General features: G+C 52.8%; 2 protein-coding genes across 3 annotated transcripts; one reads left to right on the top strand and one right to left on the bottom strand.

Moving 5' to 3' along the window:
* Positions 1-976: 976 nt before the first annotated feature.
* Positions 977-8,824, bottom strand: ACAD8 (acyl-CoA dehydrogenase family member 8). Its single transcript, XM_066203500.1, has 11 exons — positions 8,664-8,824; positions 7,053-7,153; positions 6,519-6,688; positions 5,755-5,864; positions 5,447-5,523; positions 5,045-5,182; positions 4,263-4,398; positions 4,064-4,161; positions 3,704-3,856; positions 2,639-2,741; positions 977-1,823 (listed from the first exon to the last, which is right to left on the bottom strand). The coding sequence occupies exons 1-11, from the start codon at positions 8,743-8,745 to the stop codon at positions 1,771-1,773; spliced, it is 1,221 nt and encodes a 406-aa protein (XP_066059597.1). The 5' UTR covers positions 8,746-8,824; the 3' UTR covers positions 977-1,770.
* On the top strand, positions 2,712-13,972 carry THYN1 (thymocyte nuclear protein 1). Of its 2 annotated transcripts, none has more exons than XM_066203508.1 (8): positions 2,712-2,801; positions 9,648-9,776; positions 10,716-10,942; positions 11,390-11,458; positions 12,095-12,187; positions 12,782-12,877; positions 13,515-13,665; positions 13,750-13,972. In XM_066203508.1, the coding sequence occupies exons 2-8, from the start codon at positions 9,734-9,736 to the stop codon at positions 13,794-13,796; spliced, it is 726 nt and encodes a 241-aa protein (XP_066059605.1). In that variant the 5' UTR covers positions 2,712-2,801; positions 9,648-9,733; the 3' UTR covers positions 13,797-13,972. The 2 variants fall into 2 exon arrangements, with proteins under 2 accessions (XP_066059605.1, XP_066059604.1); XM_066203507.1 differs by lacking the exon at positions 2,712-2,801 and adding an exon at positions 8,859-9,006.
* The last annotated feature ends 714 nt before the right edge of the window (positions 13,973-14,686 follow it).

Raw genomic sequence — 14,686 nt, 5'->3', positions numbered from 1 at the left:
CCGCCGGGCGCCCCGACCCAGAGCGCGCCCCGCCCCGCCCCGGCCCCGCCCCGCCCGCCGCCCGCGCGCCATTGGCCGCCCCCCGCCCCAAGGCCCCGCCCCCCGCCTCCCATTGGCCGCCGCAGGGGCGCGCGCGCGGCCGCGGGGGCGGGGCGTGCGAGGGAGCGGCGGGCTCGGGAGGGAACGGCCCGGGAGGGGTCCGGAGGGACGGACGGACGGACGGACAGAGAGCTCGGACAGAGAGAGCCCGGACTGAGAGATCGGACAGAGAGCATGGACAGGGAGCTCTGGGAGAGAGCTCGGACTGAGAGCCGCGGGAGAGAACCCAGGCTGAGACCATGGACAGGGACCATCGAGGGAGAACCCCAATAGCGAGACCCCAGGCAGGGATCCCACAGAGAGGCCCACGATAGACACCCCAGAAGAGAACCTGCACTGAGGCCCCGGGCAGGGAATCTGGTCAGAAACTCCCCATAGAGACCCTGGAGAGAGACTTCGGACAGGGACCCTGGGCAGAGACCCCGGCTGGAGACCCCTTCCCACTGTCCAGAGAGCGTCCCCAGCCCCAGGGCATCCCCTGGGCAGCCAGAGGGTCTCCCCAGTGGGCAGGTGGCTGCTTCTCTTGGAGGAACCGGTGTTTATCTTTTAAACTGCCTTCGCTGCCCCATGGGGGAAATTCCATGTGCAATAAAGCGAGGGAGGGGACATTCAGGGCCTGCCAGCAACAGTAGAAACTGAGATCAACAAGTGGAAGGTGTCCCTGCCCACAGCAGGGGCTGAAAAGAATTGGGTTTAAGGTCCATTCCAACCTAACCCATTCCATGATTCTGCTGCTAATGCTCTGTCACTTCCCCCCTGTCAAGTACTGCTGAGGAAAAAGAGGAGCTGGCTGATCTGAAGGGGTTAACAAAGACATTACCTAAAAAGCCCTCAAGCAGAACTGTTTTGCAACACCTACTTCAAAAATTCCCTGTTACTTCTGTTTAAACACCTGAAATATCACAGAAGGAAATTACCCTAATTTCCATTCCACTAACATTTCCATCATTGCTTTATTGATTCCAAACCCGAGAGGAAAAAATAGTTTAATTTACCAATATTTTTACTCCCCTTACATTGTTCACAACAATAATTTCACTGATTAGAGGCCACAGAGTTCAGCAGTTCTGTACATAACCTTAGGTTTTTATTTGCACTTTCGTGCTGCAAAGGCTTCTTCGAGATTAAGCACCAAAATGTGGTGGGAATACAGAGAACAAGCAGTGGTTGGGACATCAGGAAAAGTTTGCAGGGAAAAGAGGGAGTGCTTCTAGCTAAAGGAGAGGCAACCTGGAATAAAAACATTCTGGCTAGAGCCTGTGATCATCTGTTCCCAGGGGTGCTGTGAGCAGTTAATTCCTTCAAAATAAAGATTTCAGTGATCCCATGGGCTCAGGCCACACCTCTGCATTTCAGTCTTGACTCAGCAGAGGTGAGCAGCAGCTCTGGTGTTTCTTTTCCCAAGGAGGATGTGTGGCAAGCGGGCCAGGAGCGGGATTTGGGGACAGAGGCTCACATTCACAGCTGGGATTTCTGGCTGCACAATGCCAGCCTGGTGACAGCAGCTCTGCCAGGCACGGCGTGCAGCTGTGCCACCCAGCTGCGCATAAGGCAGGAGGGCTGTTTCCACTGGGGAATCCCCTCTCTCCACTCCCAGGGAGAGAGCTGGAGAGCAGGGGAGGGAAACAGGCCGAGCTGTAACAGATGGAGGGATTTTTAAGGCTCCTGGCTTCAGCCCTGTAGCAGATTCCTGGCCACAATCATCCTCATGACCTCGTTGGTACCTGGAGCAGGATGGGGATGCAAAGGAAACAGTTAAGGAAACAGTTAAGGACACAGTTAAGGAAACAGTTAAGGCATGATCCAGTGTTTTTCTCTTCAAAAGGCCAAGAGAACTCTTCCCTGATGTGCACTTTACAGCACAGAGAAGCTCTTCCCACCAGCTGAAGTGGCATTTAGGAGGGGCTGGGCCGAAACCCAACTGCCAAGTGCCAGCATATTGCTTGGGAAAGCTGGTGCTGCTTTTTATATGGGCGTTGGGAGGATGCAGGACCAGGCACTGAGCAGAGCTGGATTTATACCAACAGCTGTGCTCTCTGCTTTACATTGAACACACACAACACACAGGCTGCAAACCCACTCGGTGTAAGAAAGAGCAGGTCCCTTAGCAGGTACCCTGGTTGTAGGTGAGGGGTTTCCAAAGCAGGGAAAACAAAATATTTCGGAGGCCAAACCGAGATTAGAAAAGGCCAGATACTGTTAGAGACACGGTGTCAAGGAGTCCAAACAGACCAAAATCACAGGAGAGGAATTGTTAGGGAGAATCATCACGTGACCAGGAGTAATGGGATGAAACTGGACAGAGGCACTGCTAACATGACAACTAAATATCTTCCTCTGCTGTAAGACTCTTAAAATAGCCAGTAACTGCTCCCACATGGCCAGAGCTCCCGGCCAGGGCACTCACACACGGCACACCTCATGCTCAGAGCAGAGCTCTGAAACCCAGGAATCAGTCTTATGGAAAGGTGGGGGCCTCCAAGGGAGTTTTCCTCCTAACCCCACTGCCAGCTCCACCTGTAACAGGAGTGTCTTTTACCTTCCAGGATCTGGTGGACTCTGATGTCTCGCACGAACTGCTGCACAGCGTAATCCTTCAGGTAGCCGTAGCCCCCGTGCATCTGCAGAGCCTGGTTACAGATCTAAGGGGATAACACCGCTGTGAGGTGCCTTGTGGAGGACACGTCCGTGGCAGAAGCTCGGTAAGGACCCAGGAACCTGGGCTCACTTTTTTTTTCCCCCTCGTCACCTAATCTCAGCTCTTAAAAACGTGCCGTGACCCTCTGGCCCCATCAGCGCTGCTCTGGGTGCTATCACGTTCCCCGTTTCACGCGAAGGGTGTGTTTATGTGAAGAGGAAGGCACGGAAATGCCGAGGGATGGGTACCGAGGTACCCAGGGACGGTATTTTTAGGGAATGAGGCGATGCTCGCCGCGTTCCTGCGGTTTGCCGGCGCAAACCCGAACCGCCCGATCGCCACCTGGCGGCCACGCCGGGGAAAGGCTGGCAGGGCGCTGGTTTCCATGGAAACGCGACTCCGTGCGTCCCATCCCTCAGTTTGGGATAAAAATCACAGGAACAGCAAAACGTGCTGAGCACATAAGCTAGCTTCTAAACGACACTGGGCTAGGAAGTGTCAAGTGCTCTTTCCCCCCCTTCTTGCTTTCTCTTTATGGGGACATTTTGATAAGGTAACAAAATAAGGTGTTTCTCAAAGTGGTAAGATAATTTTCAAAGCAATAATGTGATTTTTCAGCGGTCTAGGAAAGACCACTTGCTACCTCGATCACCCTGCAACATGCAAATTTTCCTCGGAAAATAAAAATGCTCTGCTCCCTGTCCTGTCTCCCTTTTGGCCCCCTAGGGAGTGGAGTAGGAAGAAGCTATGGAAAGATGTTTTAAATTCTCACAGATTAATCCTGCAGCCTCCACATGTCTTACAAAACATCCTGTCCTCAAATGAGGCTCCTGGCTCTGGGCTTGGCTTTGGGTGCCTACAACATCAAATATTTGGGTCGCTAGAACATCTCCCTGACACCCTGGGCATTAAGGGAGGGTCTCCAAGCTTCTAATTAGGATCCCAAGTGGAGTTTGAAGGACCTACCCCGAAGCACTCGTCGGTGGCAAAGAGCTTGGCCATGGAGCAGAGCACGGCCGCGTCCTCCCGGCCGTCCTGCAGTGCCCGCGCCGCGTTGCGCACCATGAGCCGCGCTGCCACCAGCCGTGTGGCCATCTCTGCCAGCCTGAACTGCAGGTACTGCCACAGCCACAGGGAAGGAAGGCTCATCAGCACCCGCACAGGGGTCTCAGCCGCAGCCCCACCACCTTCAGGTAGGGCTCAGGCCTGACATGCTTCCTTACTCGGGGAAAGTGTGTTCTTGACTTCACCCTGTGAAGTGAGGGGTGGCCCTTCCAGGATGAGGAAGAGCTCCGCTCTGGAGGGCAGAGCTGCTGCAGGGGTTACCTGGTTGCTGGCGAGGGGTTCCCCAAACTGTTTGCGGACAGTGAGGTGCTCCTGAGCCAGGAGAACTGAGGCGTGAGCAGCTCCTAACGAGCAGGAAGCTGGTGGGAGAAGCCAAGGACACAGAGTTAATGCGGAGCTGCTTCAGACAGGCAACAAGAAGATCCTGCCCTCCTCCCTTGGCTCTCTTGGCCTTTCTCACCAATGTTTATCCTGCCTCCATTGAGCCCCTGCATGGCGATGCTGAATCCCTGCCCTTCAGCTCCCAGCCGGTTGCCCACAGGAACGACGCAGTCCTCAAAGATCACAGCCCGAGTTGGCTGGGAATTCCAGCCTACCTGGGAAAAAACAGAGCTCCTTCCAGACTGCTTGAGGAGCAGCACAACTCCGACACAGAACCAGCAACCTGCTCTCAACCCCTCTGTCTCACTGCCAAGCTGCCACTGAGCACCTTGGTCTGCGTGGTTTGGCCTCAGTGTGGAAACTGGAATGGGTGTTTTTGAGAAGAGGCACAAATCCAGTGATCTTGATGTTCCTGAGACTAAAATCCTTCACTTACCAAAGGGATGGGTACTGGACAAACTTCTGGACTTGGCTTGGTAAAACCATGCCAGGCTGGGACTCTTAATTCTATCCATGAAGAGATCCCTAAAGCTTTGCACAGACAGCCTCACTGGGACCACAGGACACAGCCTCAAACTGTGCAGGGAAGGCTCAGATTGGACATCAGGAAGAATTTCTCCATGGAAAAGGCTGTCAGGCATTGGAATGGACTGTCCAAGGAGGTATTTGAGTCCCCACCCCTGCAGGTGTTTACGGAATGCCTGGATGTGGCACTCAGTGCTCTGGCTGATGAGCGAGGATCAGTCACAGGTTGGACTCAGTGGTCTTGGAGGTCTTTCCAATCATAACGATTCTGTGGTTCTGTGACCTCTGTCCTGCACTTCCCTCAAGCACACAGGAAGCACAAGCCAAGCCTCTTACCTTCTTCTCCTTCTTGCCAAAGCTGAGCCCTGGCATTCCCTTCTCCAGCACGAGGCAGGAGATGCCCTTGGGGCCTGGGCCCCCTGTGCGACACATGACCACGTACACGTCGGTGTCACCTCCCCCGCTGATGAAGGCCTGCAGGAGGGCACAACCAGAGAAGTGGGCCTTTGGGGTGGTTTGGCAAACTAACCCTGAGCCCACAGCAGCAGCTGGCAGGGTACAGAAACGGACAGGCAAAGACCCCATAGGCCACAGGTCCCATTTAGGGACCCAGCCGGTGAAAGCTCTGCAGAGCACGTCCTGCCTTGGGAGAATGCACAGAGGAGACAGCAGGAATGGGAAGGACAGTGAGACCCAGACCCCGGTGTGCAGGCAGCTTTAGAAGGAACAAAGAGGTACCTTGGAGCCATTCAGGACGTAGGTGTCCCCTTTCCTCTGAGCTGAGGTCAGCAGGGAAGCTGCATCACTGCCACTCCCTGTTTGAGAGGTAAGGGAGCAGCCAGTGAAGGGGAAGGTCTGGAGCCTACAAATTCTCCCTGGGATCACACCCTGAGTTTGTACCACAAGCATCTCAGCAACAGTCATCTGCCCCTGCCCAACTTCCCAAATGAGCACAGAAAGAAACTTTTCCCCTCTAGACCTTTGCAATGTTCATGTCCAGTTAGAGAGAAAGGAGGAGATGTCATGGTTGAGTTGAGGATGCTCACCTGGCTCAGTCAGGCAGTAAGAGGCAAACTTCTCCATGCTACAGAGCGATGGGCAGAACCTGCGGCGCTGCTCCTCGTTGCCAAAGGTGTCAATCATCCAGACACACATGCTGGGGTGGGAGAGAGGGAGCAGCACTCAGCATTGAACACAGGCTGCACAAGAACATCCCTGGCTGAACAGAGGAGAGCTCCACGGAGCTGAGCCACAAGCCCTGAGCCCTGAAAATGTTTTGTCACACCTTCCGTTCACCACGGCCTCACTGCTCTATGAGGTTCCTGTTCAGGAGCCTCAGTTTCCCCTCATGCTCAGCCCTGCTCCCTCTCCAGAAAACTGCACCTGAAGAAAGGCAGCATCACTGCAGCTCTCTGTGCCAAGTGACCTGTCACTGGACATGTCAGTACAAGCAGGACAGCCCCGGGATCAGGTGGTGCCTCTGGGCTCTGTCACAGCACAGCCCAGGCACAAAGGCTTTTTCCAAGCAGGTTACTATCTATAGGCAGCTTAAGTGGCAGAGCAGAGAACAAAATCCAGAACTTAATCCCATCTTGCATACCACAAAGCTAAAATTACTCCTTGGTGGCATCTCAGTCCTTGTGGCCTATTTGTTTACTGCCATCCAGGGATCCTCACAGGGATGTGTGTACTCGAGGTCACAATTTAAATATTTAACTAATGAGCAGCAGCGAGGGAGCTGCCTCCAGCTGGATTTAGAGCCCACAGAGCAGCCAGACTGACCTCATCCACCCTCCCCAGACACACTCACTTGTGGATGCTCATGTAAGCAGTGGTGCTGGTACATCCTGTTGACAGAGCTTCAAAGATTATGGAGGTGTCCAGCCGTGACAATCCAGAGCCACCAACATCTGGTTTCACATAGATCCCACCAAATCCCAGCTGGGCTGCCTTCCTCATCGTTTCCACTGGGAATATTTCCTATTGGGGCAGGCAGAGATATCCCAATGAATATTAAGGGTTAGTTCAACCTCTTTCGGTATCCCTGGGCTACCAATTCGAGTCCCACCGTCCTGCAGAGTTTAGGTCAACTGGGTGGGACAAAGAAGAGGTGGTACCTACACAGACACACTCCATCCTCAGCAGTGAATCCAAGATTCAGGTGATTGACTAATCTGGTTAGGAAAACTTCAAGGTATTTCTGATGATTTCCCCTCCTAGCTACAGCAGCAGCTTCAATGACAACCTCCAGGGCTATTGCAGAAACCCCTCAGTGAGACCCATGGGTGGTACCATCCTAAGGGAGGAGAAAGGGAGCAGTACAACCCTTGTGAGGCTGTCCTACCTTCTCGTCCCACTCAGCCATGTAAGGAGCCATCTCCTTGGCAGCAAAATCAAGGGCAACTTTTTGGAATTCCTTCTGATCCTCAGTGAGTCCAGTGGATGCTAGAAAAGCAGGAAGAGGTCAGAACACATGTATTGAGGGAAAGCAACATGACCACTTCATATCCAGCCCCGTTTCAGAGTGCCCCTTAACTCACACAAACAGTTCAGGGTCTCTGCTGCAGAGACCATTTCTCTGTTCCTCGGAAATATCAGGAACTGTGCTGAGAGCAGGGGGCTTTGGGAGGGGCTTTCTTGGACAAAACAAATCCAAAATCCCAGCTGTCTCTGCTCCATGCTAACTACACTAGAAAGCCAGGACAGGGGAGCACGGTCCATGGCAGCTGTCACTCCATCTCACTAAGTCTGCGCTGCAGAAATATGAGGGAGCAGTCCTGGGACTTCGAAGAAAGGAGACTGCGAAGCAAAGAATAAAGCAGCCCTTTGGACACAGCATCGAAAGCTTTAGTTAGGTTCTGCATTTGAAACCTCCGGCTTCAATGGCACGTAGATACAAGATTGTTTTGTTAGTTCCTCTCCTGAAATTCATAGGGGTGCTGCTACTTAAATTCTAAATGTTCTTAGACGTCGAAACAATTCACCTGCAAAGTGTTCTGGTTTGGGTTGGAAGGGATGCCCAAACACCTTCTACGAGACCAAGCCTTGTCCAACTTGGCAGGGATGGGGCATCCTCAACTTCTGGGCAACCTGTGCCAGCTGGAATTTTGCCAGAGGAATTCCTTCCTACTATCTAACCTAATCTCTTCTCTTTTAATTTAAATCCATTCCCCCTTGCCCTATCCATCTAGCCACGTAAAAACTCGCTTTCCTTCTTTTTTATAATCCCCCTTCTTTGAGAGATTCATTCTTTGATTCACTATCAAATCCGAAAAAGCGTGAAAGCCTAACAAAGGTAAGGGAGGGACAGGGAGAGGGAAGGACTTTTTTGTGGGCTCTTTCCCATGGCTGAGCACGGTCTAACAAGGTAAAAGGATGGGCAGGGAGAGGGAAAGACCTTCCCTGCGGGCTCTGTCCCATGCTGAGCACAGTGTCACAAAGGCAAAGTGACAGGGAGAGGGGAGGACCTTTCCCTGCGGGCTCTGTCCCATGCTGAGCACAGTGTCACAAAGGCAAAGGGACAGGGAGAGGGGAGGACCTTTCCCTGCGGGCTCTGTCCCATGCTGAGCACAGTGTCACAAAGGCAAAGGGACAGGGAGAGGGGAGGACCTTTCCCTGCGGGCTCTGTCCCATGCTGAGCACAGTGTCACAAAGGCAAAGGGACAGGGAGAGGGGAGGACCTTTCCCTGCGGGCTCTGTCCCACTGCTGAGCACTGCCCCATTGCCGGGCACCCGCTGCGGCGCGTCCGCGCCCGCACCGCCCTGACCGAGAGCAGGACACAGGGAGGAGGGACACGGGGAGCAGTGACACGAAGAGCAGTGACACAGGCAGCTTTGGGACATCCCTCCAGGCGGGGACAGGAGGTCCGGGGTCACCGACCCGCTGTCCATCTCCCCCAGCCCGCCTCCCCGGGGCCGCGGGGGGGTCCCCGCCCGGGCCCGGGCCGCTCCTTACGGTCGATGCAGGACGCGATCCGCCGGCGCCCCAGCAGCAGCCGCGCCGCCGCCCGCGGGGCCGCTCGCCACGCCATGGCCATGGCCGTGCGCGGCCGCTCCGCTTCCCGGCTGCCGGCTGCCGGCTGCCGGCTCCCGGCGGGGCAGGCTGGGAGCTGTAGTCCTGCCCCCGGCGCCGCCCGCCCGGGCGGGGAGGGAGCGAGGGGAGCCGGCCCTGCCCCGGCCTTTGCATAGCGGGCACCGCTTCCGAGCGCGGCTTCCTCCTCCTCCTCCTCCTCCTCCCCGCCCGGCACCGCGAGCATCCTCATCGCCCCGAGCAGGACAGGCAGCAGCGGCCCGCGCCGGTGAGCGGCAGCTCGGAGGGCTGGGAAGGAGGAAGGGAGGAAGGGGAAAGCTTGGCAGAGAAGGTGGAAAAGTTGATGCCAGCCGGCCTGGCAGGAGGCGGCCGGCTCGGAGCCGTGTAATGCTGCTGACAGAGGGGGCAGGGGGTGGGCCGGCTGTCCGCGGAGCCGCAGGGTCCGCAGGGCTGGGAGGGACTCTGGGGATGAGCCAGTGCAGCCCCCCGGCCAGGCACGGGCACCTGGAGCCGGCGCGCCCAGGTGGGTCTGGCGCTGTGCAGAGACGGAGCCGTTCCCGGAGCGGCTCCGGGGAGCGCGGCCAGCAGCGGGCACAGCCACACAGCCGCGGCGGGGCTGGGCTGAGCTCTGGAGACAAGCACGGCTCCCTTTTCCAGAGGCGCTGCCCCTCTGGCACGGCGCGGAGGGGCCCCGCTCAGCCCACGCACCTCGGGGACGGTTCTGCCGTGCAGCAGGAATCCAGCCCTGCTGCTCGTGTCCATCAGGGCTCCAGGGCGCGGTCCCCGAGCCCTGCCAGCATTCACACTGATAGAGGAAGTGGCTGAGCTCAAGGAAAGATTTATTTGCTCTCCACTCGCCGTACAGCGCTTGCAGCTCTCCGCCTCAGCCATCTCTACTTTCTTTTTCAGTTGCCTGAAGGAGCAGTGATTCCTCCTCCTCCTCTCGTTCATCAGGTGCATCTCAGTGAAGAGAAGATAATTCAGAGAGACCAGAGATGCCTTGGCCGAGCAGAAAGAGAGACAAAGGAGCAGTAGCAGGTCTGTGCTGACATCCTGACTGATTTAGCATCTCTCACTTGAGGTTGCAGGCTATAGTGAAACTACAGACAGCAGTATTAACCGTCTGTCTTTCTCGGGCAGTGTCTTACAGACAGCATTTCCTGTGCCAAATGGGCTAAGCACCCGAGCGTGACTGAGACAAGTCTGCTCGCTGTGTGATAAGGACAGTGATGTATTCTCAGCTCAAGGGGGCTAGGAAATGGAATTCAGGCCCGATTTATGCAGAGCTTTCAGGTCCTGCTCAGCAGAGTTGGTCAGTCAGAGTACACCCAGTGCAGTGCCAGGAGCTGCAGAAACAAAAAGCAAGAACATTGCACTGGCATCATGATATGGTGTTAAAAGTGCAAGATGAAAGAACTGCACAGTTGGCTCATCTGTGCCATTCATCTGCTTGATCCACTCTAGCAAATAACCATCTTTTTATCCTTTAATCACTTCTTAATAATTGGGTTTGTCTGTGTCCTGTAGAAACAAAGAATATGGATCCCTTTTGAACAGGTAGCTCAGTGGAGATTAAGCTAAGATTTCCAGCTCCTGCAGGAATTGAAATAGTTTGGTTTGCTTGGTGAATGTTCCTCTTACTCACCAGATTCACCTAAATCCACTTCATTGCCTGCAGCTGATTTCTCAGCAATTAATTAAAAATACTCAACTGCACTTCATGTGGGCAAACATGGTCTATCCTGAGGTTTTTTATTACTAACTGGGAGTATTAAACTACATTTTTGCACACACAAAAATATCCTTATTTCAGATGCAAATTAGAAATACTCAGAGTCATTGGTGCATAATGCTGCTACCTTACCCAGAGCACCTGGGGTGCCCCAAACTCCTGCTGCAGTCAAATGTGTGAAACCAGCTTGGACAACTAAAAATACACTTTGAAACAAAATGTGTTTTATCTCAATGTCTTTTAAGATAAAAAAGAGCCTGATGCTAAAATTGCCAAAACCGAGGAGGAGACTTCGGATAAGGAGGAAGAAGAGAAGTCTGCAAAACCTCCAGCTGGGAGCTCCAAGTCAGGATGGAAGAACTGGAAGAAAAAAGAATCTGAGTCTGGTGGGGAGGAAAGCAAGATCACGTATTGTCACTGGCTGCTGAAATCAGAGCCTGAGAGCAGGCTGGAGAAGGGGGTGGATGTGAAGGTGAGCACTGACACCCCCTCACTCAGCAAAGGACAGCAACAGGGGCACCCCTGCCCAGCTTCAGTGCCCAGATGCTGAGGGACAGCATCAGGCAACTCAGATTGTTTGTTCTTCTCAAACCCCATTTGTCCTCCTGGAAACAGAAAAACAAAATGTTCTTGTCCAAGGTGACAACCTTGGGGTTTCATACATGTAATACAAGAGGAAATCAGCTCCTCAGGATGCTTGGCTGTTGGTCACAGGAACAGCAGCTATTTCAGACTCTGCCTTTAAACTGCTGCTTTGTGAAGGGTTTTCTGTAGGCCCTGTGGGAGACAAAAATTGTGTCAGGTTTGTGCTATAATTGAAGGAGCTGCTAGCAACAAATGCTTGGGCTCAGTGCAGACAACGACACCGTGAAGATCAGAAACCTCCTGAATGAATCGTTATTTTCATTTCATTTGGCAGTTCAGTGTTGACGACTTGAAAGCTCAGCCTAATCAGACAACCTGCTGGGATGGAGTAAGGAACTATCAGGTAGGAAGCACGTGGGGGCACTGAAATAGCAGGAGGAAGAAGGTGGCTCTGCCCACAGCTTGTTCCTGTGCCTGAAGCATTTCCTTTGGGGGCACTCTGCCTGTGCATCTTGGTGCATCTTGGCAGGGATCTAAAATAAACTCCTGCTTAGTGGCCTCTAGGTCAGAGGTGAATTCAGGCTGGGGAGTATTTTGTCAAATGATCCAGTTTTTCTTTTGCTTAGACCAACCTTTGATACTTACAGCAAGTCTGTAATTACCCAAATCCTCTGTCAGTGTAGAGCTTCCTGTTCCAAAGGAATTCCACGTGTGTATGACCCCTGTACTCTATAGGGTTCCCTATCCCCCTACACATGATCTGCTCTGAGTTGTTTGCTGACACTCTCCTGGGCAAGGGTGGATGAGCTGTTGAATTCCCACACACTCTCTGACCAACGGGATCTTGCTCTTCAGCCTTGTTTTTACTTAATTTTATTCCAACACAAAAACATCTCTATGACAACTGTAGGAAACATTATCTGAGTAATTCTGAAGCACATCTACCTCTCCTCTTGTTGGTTCCTGGTCTTGGCTGCTTGTAATGAAGCCCTGAGAGCTTGATGGAAAGAGCTGAAAGTCTCTTGTTTACTCCTGACAGGCAAGGAATTTCCTGAGATCCATGAAACTTGGGCAGCAGGCCTTCTTCTACCACAGTAACTGCAAAGAGCCTGGCATTGTGGCCCTTGTCAAGGTGAGTGTCTGTGTTTTGGGGAGAGAAGTGATAATGAATGCGTTACCAGACAGCTCACTGCTTGTGTCTCAGCACCAAAGAGTGCGGTTGTTGTCCAGGGAGAGCAGGGAATGAGCCCAGGACACCTCAGCTCAACACCACAGGGCTGACTCAGCCATGTGTCCCCAGAGAGATGGAACCAAACTGTGCTGTTTTCCTGCTGACATTTCGGGGCACTCCCAGCCAAGCCAAGTGCTGTTCCACACTCTGATTCCAGTCTGACTCACTACATTCTAGTCAGCAGAGCCCACAAGGCAGAATAAACCCAGGGCACAGAACAGCTTTTCCTTTAAGAGGAGAACTCATCACAAAGATTGTTATCAACTACCCAGTTTTCCTCTGCTGCATTTCCTTCCACACTGATCTCCAGCAGGTGATGCTGCGCTCACTGTTCTGCACTTCTTCCACCCAAGAAATGCAAAGGAAGCTGTTAGAATGGAGTTCAGGGAAAGCAAGGCTGATCTTTGCACCAGGATTATTCCTTGTCACATCTCCTGCCCTTTGCTGACAGGTGTTTTGAGCTGATGGAAACTTTCTTCTCCCCTTCTGCTTCAGATCGTGAAGGAGGCGTACCCTGATCACACACAGTTTGATCAGAAGGATCCTCACTATGACTCCACCAGCAGAAAAGAGAACCCCAAATGGTCCATGGTAATGTACTGTATTAAACACAGCTGCTCAAGGCCTGTGTGCAGGCCAAGAGAAGGGAGAAGGCTCTCTGCATCACACTGAAAATCTTATGCTTCTGTCCTGGCCTAGCTGCCTTTTTCTCTCTCAGGAGAAAATTCAATCCTGTTTTCTCTGCTTTTTCCCCTATCCCTTCCAGAAGGCTGCCAAAATGTATCTCTGTTCATTTCCAAATCTTGGCTGCAGAGCTGGCCTCTCTTCATTTCCAAATCTTGGCTGCAGAGCTGGCCTCCACGCATGGCAGAGCCCCGAGTTAGGAAAATGCACCAAGAGCCACTGTCAGTGCACAGCAAACAAAGCTGTAGTTTTGAGGCACATTAAATTGTAGGGAAGGGAGTGTTCACGGGCTGGCTACATCCCACATCTGAATTTAGCATTGTCTGTGGCCTGATTGCACCTTGCTGGTGCACAGTGCCAACAAATCACCTGCCAGAAACACTGGCAAGTTCTTTTAGCCTTGAGCAAAGCAAAGCTTCCAGGCTGTTAGTGCACATCAGTCACTTGCTTCAGGTCTAAATCTTTATCTCTCAGAGATTTTATAGGGTATCTGGAGTCTGTGCCCTTGTCCAACCTGCTGCTGTGCTGCCCCCTCCCTTGGCAGGTGGATGTGCAGTTTGTGAGGATGACCAAGCGCTTCATCCCCCTGTCTGAGATCAAGGCTCACCACCTGGCACACAAAGCAGACGGGGGCCCCCTCAAGGACATGATGCTCTTCACCAGGCAACGTCTGTCCATCCAGCCCCTGACACAAGGTGACAACCTCCCGGGACTCTTGATTCCCTCTGTCGGACAAGCTGGAAGTTTCACTTACGTTTTTTTTTCCTTCCTTACCACAGAGGAATTTGATTTTGTCTTGAGCCTGGAAGAGGAAAAGCCACATTAAAGCAGCCCAGCTCCCACCCAGCCCGCTGATGCCTCCTCCTCCACCAGCACAACTCTCAAGTTCACCTGCTCAAGCACCACAAATGTGCCCGCACAAGTTCTGCAGCCACACGTCCCTTCCCCGACACACTGTTATTTTTGCTTATTTTTTCAAGAAATAAAGCCTTTTGGAATCAACTGCGGCTACCTGGGTTTTAATAGTAGGAAAAGCTGCAATTTATCTCGAGGAAGAAACAGGTATGTCCTCTTTGTTTAGTCTGGGGTCTAGTGCAGGTCCATGTATTGCAGAGAGATATTTTTCTGCCAGAGGGAATTCCTGAGTTCTGTCTTGAACCAGAAAATTAGGAATCATTGAATAGCCTGGGTTGGAAGAGACTTTAAAATCATCTCGTTCCACCCCCTGCCATGGGCAGGAACACCTTCCACTATCCCAGGTTGCTCCAAGCTCTGTCCAGCCTGGCTTTGGACACTTCTGGCAGCCACAGCTGTGCCAGGGCCTCACCACCCTCAGGGAAGAATTTTTCCCCAACATCCCCTCCAAACTATTCTCTGTCAGTTTGAAGCCATTTCCCCCTCCTCCTGTCCCTGCACGGTGTTGTAAACAGTCTCTCTGGAGATGGATACACAAAGCAGATCACAGTGAATTTCCTGCAGGTACAAAAGTTCCCACGTTATTTTAGTTCTGACATCAGGGGAAATGGGAAGAAAATAAAGCCAGCCTGCTAATTTTTAAGCCACATGGGTCCTCCAGCAGCACAGCTGCCAAGCAGCGACACAGCTTAAAGAAAGACCAAGGATTTGTAAAGATAACAAAGGACAAATTTCTCCAGCATGTTTGGAGAGCTGCACACTGTGACACTTTTAAAGAAAAATCTCTTCGTATCACAGAAA

This window comes from Chamaea fasciata, unplaced genomic scaffold, assembly GCF_029207755.1.
Source record: "Chamaea fasciata isolate MVZ Bird 193981 ecotype frontalis unplaced genomic scaffold, bChaFas1.0.hap1 SCAF_24, whole genome shotgun sequence".
Lineage (NCBI taxonomy): Eukaryota > Metazoa > Chordata > Aves > Passeriformes > Sylviidae > Chamaea > Chamaea fasciata.
This window is presented reverse-complemented; position numbering and strand designations above follow the sequence as displayed.

What these genes read in the sequence shown, in the direction of transcription:
- ACAD8 (XM_066203500.1), bottom strand. Translation starts at nt 8,745, where the DNA reads ATGGCCATGGCGTGGCGAGCGGCCCCGCGGGCGGCGGCGCGGCTGCTG. An exon ending in ACGTCCTGAATGGCTCCAAG is followed by an intron (nt 5,183 to 5,446) that starts GTACCTCTTTGT and finishes GCCCTCCTGCAG; the next exon opens with GCCTTCATCAGCGGGGGAGG. An exon ending in TGGAGGCAGGATAAACATTG is followed by an intron (nt 4,162 to 4,262) that starts GTGAGAAAGGCC and finishes TTCTCCCACCAG; the next exon opens with CTTCCTGCTCGTTAGGAGCT.
- THYN1 (XM_066203508.1), top strand. Translation starts at nt 9,734, where the DNA reads ATGCCTTGGCCGAGCAGAAAGAGAGACAAAGGAGCAGTAGCAG. An exon ending in AGAAGGGGGTGGATGTGAAG is followed by an intron (nt 10,943 to 11,389) that starts GTGAGCACTGAC and finishes TTCATTTGGCAG; the next exon opens with TTCAGTGTTGACGACTTGAA. An exon ending in ATGGAGTAAGGAACTATCAG is followed by an intron (nt 11,459 to 12,094) that starts GTAGGAAGCACG and finishes TACTCCTGACAG; the next exon opens with GCAAGGAATTTCCTGAGATC.